At 41.8% G+C, this 8776-nt stretch overlaps 1 protein-coding gene across 1 annotated transcript; it reads left to right on the top strand.

Annotated features, from left to right (window-relative positions):
- The first annotated feature begins 2935 nt into the window (after window positions 1-2935).
- On the top strand, window positions 2936-7154 carry LOC115586102 (zona pellucida sperm-binding protein 3-like). Its single transcript, XM_030424876.1, has 9 exons — window positions 2936-3122; window positions 4432-4739; window positions 4971-5089; window positions 5195-5298; window positions 5441-5618; window positions 5993-6110; window positions 6193-6275; window positions 6706-6794; window positions 7035-7154. The coding sequence occupies exons 1-9, from the start codon at window positions 2981-2983 to the stop codon at window positions 7094-7096; spliced, it is 1203 nt and encodes a 400-aa protein (XP_030280736.1). The 5' UTR covers window positions 2936-2980; the 3' UTR covers window positions 7097-7154.
- Window positions 7155-8776: the final 1622 nt, after the last annotated feature.

Genomic DNA, 8776 nt, shown 5'->3' with positions numbered 1-8776 from the left:
ACCCTCTACTGGGGCAAAGAGTCAGGACATGCTCAGTCACACTAAAATGCAGCAGACCAGTCAGTGAGCGGACCGTATGGAGCTGCATGGACTTTCTGTGGGTTTCCCTAATGATGTGTGCATTCTTGAGGAAATGTACGTGGTTTCTGCTTGTAGTTATGGATAATTTGATCACTATTGCAGTTTACACATAGCCTGTGTCTCAGTAGTAGTTAGCTGCACTTTGCTTGCACTGCAGCTACATTTGGATTGTGAGGACTTAATGATGAATATTTCGTTTTTAATGCCGATTTTTCAACTCAGTCTGTTTCTTGGGATTGTGACCATGCTCATTACAGTTTAAAGGTCGAAATATGTACTGTGGTTAACAGTCAGTATATAAAGCTATCATGCTGTTTAGCCGTCTATAGGGTCGAACACTGTACTCGTGAAACCCCCCCTTGAGCTGCAATTTCATCCTCTTCTTCAGATTTCATCATGCAGCAGGTGACATCTCACATCCCATCAGTTAATCAGTTCTTCTCTGACCTGGCATCGACTCAGTCTTTGTCCGGGCAATCATGCAGTAGTTCACACAGTTTTTCTGACTTCAGCGTACATCATTTCAGACCGGCAATAGCAGTCCATCGAATTATGAAGCAACGACTTCCTCAGCGGAAGGTGTTGCTCGAGCATGCCCCGACGGCAGCAAGCCCCGACGGCAGCATGCATCGACGGCAGCAAGCCCCGACGGCAGCAAACCCCGACGGCAGCATGCATCGACGGCAGCACGCCCCGACGCGCGTGGACTGCGAGGGCCCGTTCAACGCTGCTTGCAGCTTTAATTATCATTATTATTATTATTATTATTATTATTATCATTGTTATATATTATTACGTATAAAAGTATTAATTTGTTTCCTTATGTATTTTTTGGGGGGGCACTGTCTTCACTTTCCTTTTCCTCAACTTCTTTTTTCTCTGCCCTCTCTCTGTCTCATCCTTTCTTCCCTCTCAGAACCTCCATCTCTAGGAAACCAGTGTGTGTGTGTGTGTGTGTGTGTGTGTGTGTGTGTGTGTTTTAGTGTTAGTGTGACCTTGGCTGGACTAATTACTTATATGGAGGACACAGGGGGGTGGGTGCACGTTTTTCTGCCTCTAATGATTCATAAACAATTTTAACAGGAAGAACTCCATCAGGATCTTAATGAGTCTGTGACACACACACACACACACACACACAAGCGCGCGCGCACACACACACACGCACTACAAACGAATATCTATTGCATCGGTAGCTGCAGAATGATGTTATACTTATGTCACTCCATCCACTGAGGAGTGGTGGTGGTCGACAGTCTGTTGCAGTGAAAAAGTGACAACATCCAGGCAGAAGAAAGGGCGGTTGTTGGTCAGCAGGTAAAGAGGGTCCTCCGCTATTCAGGTGGGTGAGTCACTCTCGCTGGCCGGGTCTCCAGGATATTATGTCAGCGGTTAACATTTATGCAAACCACATGAACAGCCAAAGTTGACATGTGTACTGAGAGTGGCATATCATGTTCACATTATATGCCTATTAGCCACCTGTCCCATGAAGAGGCTGAGGAGAAGGTTGTGGTATTGTTAACGCCAACAAGGCTGCTAACCGGATTTCAAGCCCCACCACTGGATATAGTGACAAGACTGGGTGCCTTTTAAGGAGAACTGGAGACATTTACAGCTGTGTTGGGCCGTCCAAAACAGGTATTTATAGCCATGATGTTTTCCTAACCCTAACCAAGTGGTTGTTGCGCGTAATCCTAACTAGAGCATAAGCTCAGTGTTGTGACAGAAGAGAAATACTAAATTCAACTGAAACAAAAGTTTCAGTTTTAACTCATCTGTGGTTTGACACAAACGTACTTAGCAGCATTTATTGAGTGGTGATTGAGTTGTTCCATTCACATATCTAAGTGTTATCCAGCAAGACACGGTCACTGAACTGTGAATGTGTGAGATGGAATAAAAATGCAGACATTCAGGATAACACTTATTAAGACTGTGAATCTGTGCTGCCCTCTAGCATCATTGATAATAAAGTGAGAGAAAATAAACACAAAACAAGCAAAAATAAGATTTGGACCATCCTGTGTTGGATGTGAACTGGGGAATCCGTCTTAGATACTCAGCCGAGCTGATCCAGGATAAGTCTGGATGGAGCCTCGGTGCCACGGCTTTGATGTGACTCTCTCCTGTCTGAGAGCGTTTCATGATGGTGGTGAGCAGCGGAGACGTGGCTGTGACTTCCTTCGAGGTCCAAACTAAAGCATCAGCAGTGTTGGTGAGTTAATAAAGAAGCAGAAGAAGAGTTTAATTTATGTCCAGAGTTTGATTTCTTTTAGATCATTGTCAGTGATGTGGCTAGCTTTTTATTGTTTATTGTGTGAGCATTTTGTTGCCATTTAGTTTTTGTTAATGCAATTGTATGTGTGTGCAAAATTAAGAAGAAGAAGAAGAAGAGGTAGTAGAAGAAGAAGAAGAAGAAGAAGAAGTTTAGGCCTCATTTAATCACATTCATTTGTTTGAATCTTTGAAAACAGGAAGACCACTTTTCTGCTGATGTGTTATTTTCTAGGTTCAAATAAATACATGTGAATAATATAATTTATAGTTTTCATATCAGCTTTTTCAGCTACTGTCTGCCTGTCTTGTTGTTTTATGTCTACATCGCTCTATCAAATACAAACTTTCTACCTCTCTGCTGTAACATTTTAGAATCATTTCTCCAAAATTCACCCTGACAGATTTTCCATCCTCAGAAACTATCATTTGCAATGAAGTTGTGTGTGCTTGAATGAGGCTCCAGTGCGTCTCAGCAGGTCGGTGCAGCTGAACGAGCCCCAGCTGGAGAACCATCAGGTCAATCAGACGGTGGGCGGAGCAGAGCTTCAGCTCTACAAAACCACCTGCTGCACAGGTGAGTCTGTCTCAAACAGAGGAAGCACAGAATACACTGATCAACATGAAGCTGTCTGTCCGGATCTTGTTCTGTCTGTTGTGTGGAGCTTTAACAGCAGCTCAGGATCTAAACTGGAACTTCGAGCCTGCAAGTAGAACGTTAGGAGACCAGAAACCAAGCCAGCCTGAAGTCCAGGAACCAGCAGGTAACCACAGGAACTCTACAACTGTGACTCTTTTATCATCTGATGAAATGCACTGGGCTGTTTAAATAATGCGTCAAATTGACCCTCGACTTTGAATAAAAATGCTTTGATGGTTTTGAAATATGACACTGAAGCTCAATACTGTGTGTCAACAATAATGTCCCAGTGCTGAAAAGTTATTTGTTAAAGTTGTATGACTTTCAGCATTGGATCAAGTGAGTGTTTCTCTTTGAGCAGCAATTCAGCATCAAACATTCATCAAACTCTTTTTCAGCTGTTGTTCTTTCAGTTATTGGCAGAACAATCTCTCTCTCTCTCTGCGAGAGTCCTTTCAGAGATATTTAATATTTTATTATAAAATATCTCAAGATAGCTGACTGTATGGTAGAAGTAGTATTAAACTCTTCTTTTTTTTTTTCTTTTTTTTTTTTTCTTTTTTTACCAAAACTGGACATTTTAATATCGCAATAAATTAAATTCATTGATTCTTTGTTGAAAAAGTTCTGAAAGTGATGAGACATGTTATCACAATTACTTGGAGCCCAAAGTGACCAACAAATAGTTCAAATTCAATATCATTTGGATGGGGGTTTTTTTTGTTTTTGTTTTTTATTGAAATGACGAGACAGCAACAGGCAGATTTTCATAATTACGAACCTGGATCATAAAAATTATTGACATGAAGACATCAGTGATTATAAAAATGGCTGCCAATTAGGAACTGATTTAATTAACTGTCTAAGTGCACTTGTCTTAACTGTCAGCTAATTTCTTTTGAATACATTTACAGTACATGCACATCATTATCGTCCCTCTGTTTTTGCATAATCATAATCCAGGTTGAGAGTAAATGTAATTTAAAAATGCCCTCGTTTATAACTGGATGCAAACCTCTTAATTTGAAAGTAGCGCACAAAATAATAGTGACTAAAATGGCTGTATAATTGTAGTGCATATCACCTCTGAACTGGTTTTTCTTTTCTTCTAAACTGGAATGTGCATTATGAAGTGTAAATCATCACCTCACATTGCTGCACAAAAATAAAATGGGCTCAGCACTGTCCCCCCTTTTAAAAAAGTAAATTTTGGCTTTAATGAGGGGAAAAACTCTGACTGGAAATGAAAATGACTTAAGCTGAATGTATTAATTAACAAACGGCAGAAAGTTATTTATTTTATTTTTTTTAGTTATTTTTTTTTAAGAATGAACATTCAGACTCAATTTGTGTTGTAGCTTCCATAATCGATTTAAAGGGGGGGGGGGGGGGGGGGGGAAACAAGTCCAACTGATATCACTCCTCTCTCCCAGATGTCAGGCAGGAGAAGCAGTCTTTCAATGAGCCGTTGTCTTGGAGATATCCAGCTCCACCAGCTGAGGAGGAGCCCCGGTACCCTCCAGACTTTGAGCTGAAGGCTCTGGCAGCTCCCGACAGTGTCAGTGCCTTCTGCGGGGTGAACTCTGTACGAGTAGTGGCCAAGAAAGACCTTCTGGGGATCGGCAAACCTGTCCACGCTGCAGATGTCACACTGGGAGGATGTCCTGCCACAGGGGAAGATGCCGAAACTCAGGTCCTGGTGTTTGAGTCTGAGCTGCATGGATGTGGCAGCCAGCTGCTGGTGAGGGTTTACAGTAACCACTTGGTTGACTCAAGTCAGTCAATAAAGGGACATTTGGACCCTAGCACAATTTTTGAAACTAAAAGACAACAGGTTCAGTGACCCATTGTTTAGTTTCAGTTTTGACCCTCAAAGGGAAACTGTTTGGGCATCCCTGCTTTACCATTTAAAGTATAATACATTGAATTATTTATGACTGAAACTTAAGGTTTCCAGTAAACTGTGTTTCAGATGAATGAGGACTCGTTCATCTACTCATTCACACTGATGTACACTCCCAGTCCTCTGGGGGACAGTCAAATCGTCCGAACCAGAGACGTCACAGTCAACATCCAGTGTCACTACCAGAGGTCAGATTTTATACACCTCCAGCGAACATCTCCAAGTTTCTGTAATTTTGATGTCTGACCCTTTTTTGAAAAGTGTGACGTATTGAAGGGTTTTTTCTTTTGCAGGAAGCATGATGTGAGCAGCGAGCTGTTGACGCCGACCTGGAATCCGTTCAATCTCAGACAGGTTTCAGAGGAAAGTCTCTACTTCTCCCTCACACTCATGACCGGTAGCTGTCCAACTTCATAATGATAAAAGTCACTTTCTCACTGTCCCAGTGGTAAATATCCGTGTCACAGTTCTTCAATAACCAACACCCTGCTCCTCATGTTTCTTGTCAAATCTGCACATCTTTGTCCTGTGTCTCTCAGATGATTGGCAGTTTGTTCGTCCGGCTGCTGAGTACCTGCTGGGAGACATGATGAAGTTTGAGGTTTCAGTCAAACAGTTTCATCACATCCCCCTCAGAGTGACGGTGGACAGCTGTGTGGCCACCGTGGTCCCAAACATTGACACCGTCCCTCGATACGCCTTCCTTGGAAACAAGGGGTCAGTTTGCTGGACTGGAGGTGGCTTATAAAGGGGGGGGGAGAGAGAACAGATTTTAGGCTAAAATAAAAGGTTCTGTCGTCACAAACATGCCTGCAGATGACGTCTCCTCACGCAAATGTTCAAACGTAGTCTCTTAACTGTGGCTTGGTAGCCTTCTTACCTGGTAGTCAAAGTGTTATCTCCACCTGTGGACATGGATGTCCACTAACATACAAATAATGTGAACATGATATGACATGTATTGCAGAAATGTCAAACTGATACATTTGACGCATACAAATTTGAATGCATCTGTCCACAGAAATGTAAAAAGCCCAGTTTGTTCGGGTGACTGAGCTGTGTTTTATCTGATGCTTTTGTGTTGCGTTCAGGTGCCTGTTTGACAGTCAGCTGACTGGCTCCAGCTCTCAGTTCCTGCCTCGGTCCCAGGACGACAAACTGCGGTTTGAGGTGGAGGCGTTCAGGTTCCAGCAGGATAACACTGGCTCGGTGAGACTCGAACTGAACTCCTGCTTCAGTATTTCTTTTTTTCTTTTTTTTTTTTAAACCAACTGAAATTTGTGTTCTATAGATATACATCACCTGCAGCATAAAAGCCACTGCAGCTAGTGCAGCTACTGACGCCACCAACAAGGCCTGTTCATTCTCTGATGGGTGAGACACAAACACTACAGATCCCATCATGCTTCCTGCTGCAAACGCCACAATCATTCTCACTGGGTTTAAATGACATTGTGTTTTTTGCCACAAAGCATGGACTTGAGCTAAATTATTTTGTTTTGAAGGAGCTTAATAGAGTTCTTGATTTGAAAAAAATAAAGTAAAATGTTCTATATTGAATAGATATTAAGGAGAACAATATTCTATTCCACACTTTTCATTGGTTCACACATTGTGGGTAGAAAAACACAAGTTTTTTTTTTTTGTTTTTTTTCCAAATTTTAAAAACATTTGTCAACCCAATTGCTTGGCAGTAGTCTCAGGGAATATCAAATGGACAGGTGCCTGATGAATTCTCCTGATGAGATAATGGAATCTGAAATCTTTGCTTTTTTCTTTTTTATTAAATCTCTTTGATCGGCAGGTGGCGGGAGGTCAGTGGCAGCCATCAGTCTTGTAACTGCTGTGATACAGACTGTGGAACGGGAAACCAGAGTCTCAGAACAGAAATGGGTATGCATGTGCACTCGAAACCCAGAAGTGAAAGAACAAAGATCTTGTGTAACATTTAAAAAAAGTATTCAAACTCTTAAATCGTAAAATAACAAAAGCATGATGCACATTTCAGACATCACAGGATTATAATTAGTGACGCATTAATGTGTTTATCATTAACGTTGCCGTTGTTTTAAAAGGTAGGATGAGCTCGTATAATTAACATTAAGAGGCTGGCATCATATTTCTGTGTTGCAGGTACTCAGTGGGAGGAGGAAAACGCAGTTGGACCAATCACAGTGAAGGAGAGACCGCTATGATGGGAAAAACTAAATGATATACGTTAACTTGAGATTAAAGCTTGTATACACTGAGGAACCTGCTTCATGTGGTTTGTTTTTGTGATTAAATCTAATGTTGCCTCATCCAAACTGTAAGATCAAGGTCCAGGATGCCTGTTCGCTGCAATGGTCATAATTTTGGAATGGTGATGTGTTTGAGTCACTGGCGAACAGCCTGTCCAACCATTTAGAAACGAGGGTGTGTTGGTATCCAACTTTTCTGTTTTATTCAATTTGGCAAAAAGTGCATTATACAGATCAGTTTACTGGCCACAGCCATATCTTAATAGTGAATGACTGCAACTGTATTTCATGATTTTTAGATGGTCAGCTGTGACTTTTTAAAGCAAGAATTCACTCTGTATGTGTTCAGATTATTTCTTTTCCATTTAAAAAAAACAACTCTGTAGTCTGAGATAATTAGTTTATAGATCTGTGTGTGATCAATGGGGGCGTTCCACCTTCAGACTCATCTGTTTTTAATTGCGCCACTTTATTTTTTTCATTGAGAGCGAGACAAAATGAAATTTTAAAATGACTTTCCCAATGTGGCATGTAAACTGCAGCTGATGTTGTACAGTTGGGTTCTGTTTCACGTTCAATCTCAATTCATTGTTTCACTATATAAAAGCTGAATGGAGCCCCCCCCCCACTTGCCCAGACTTTCAGCATGTACGTGGGGAGGTAATGACTGAATTTTGATTTTTGTGTGAATCGTTCCTTTAAATGGCTTCAATTTCTTTGAGTAGACTTTGCTTTGACCTGGTCGGTGGGTGGTGAGATGCTGCTGTGCTGGGACAGCTGCTCTGCCCCTTTGCCCATCGTCCATTTCAGATGACATCACCTGAGTGGACGCAGCTGGAGAGACACTCCTCATGCATCACACATAAGGCGGGGCAAAGGGCTCATCTATTTTCTATATATAACCCTGACCTACACCCTCCTACTCACCATCCAGCCGCCTTGTTTCCTCGCCGCGGCCTGAGAGTTGGAGGCGGCAGCATCCATCACAAGCCAGAGAGGAGCCTCCTGTCTGACTCATCCATCTCTGCTCTCCATCTCTCGGGGGAGGAGAGGACCACTGCTGGCTGTGTGACCTGAAACTGAGAGGTCTCATGGTCTAACAATGAAAACTTGGTGATGAACTTTGTTTCTGTTTTTTTTTTGTTTTTTCCATCTGTATTAATTTGTTCACTATTTATTTACAGTGGTTGAGGAATTACCCAGACCTTGTACTGATAAAGTAGCAATGCCAAAATGTAGAACCCAATACCCACATACTAGTCATGCATTTACATTTTTGCAGAGTAAAGGTACAAAAGCATTAGCATCAAAATATACTGAAAGCACAAGTATTTAAGTTGGTTGGCTGCAAATGCTTGACTCCTGAGGAAAACATACTTCTTTGGTGTTTGTTGCCCAATGTGGGTGAAATATTCTAACAGCAGACGATGCCGTTTGTTGAATCTTCATCACCGCTGATTCACGTCTTCACCATGTCCCCACATTGTTCTGCTCAAAGTTTGAACTCGGGCGACTCTAACCGGAGAGCCTAGCAGCTGACTTTGAGGAAAGGATTTCAAGTTTGCGGGTTGAAACTTTAACAGTTGTTTTTCAAACATCTTTGATGCAACATTTAAATGGCAAGAGAAACAGTGT

This window comes from Sparus aurata, chromosome 8 (genome assembly GCF_900880675.1).
Source record: "Sparus aurata chromosome 8, fSpaAur1.1, whole genome shotgun sequence".
Taxonomy (NCBI): Eukaryota; Metazoa; Chordata; class Actinopteri; order Spariformes; family Sparidae; genus Sparus; species Sparus aurata.
This window is presented reverse-complemented; position numbering and strand designations above follow the sequence as displayed.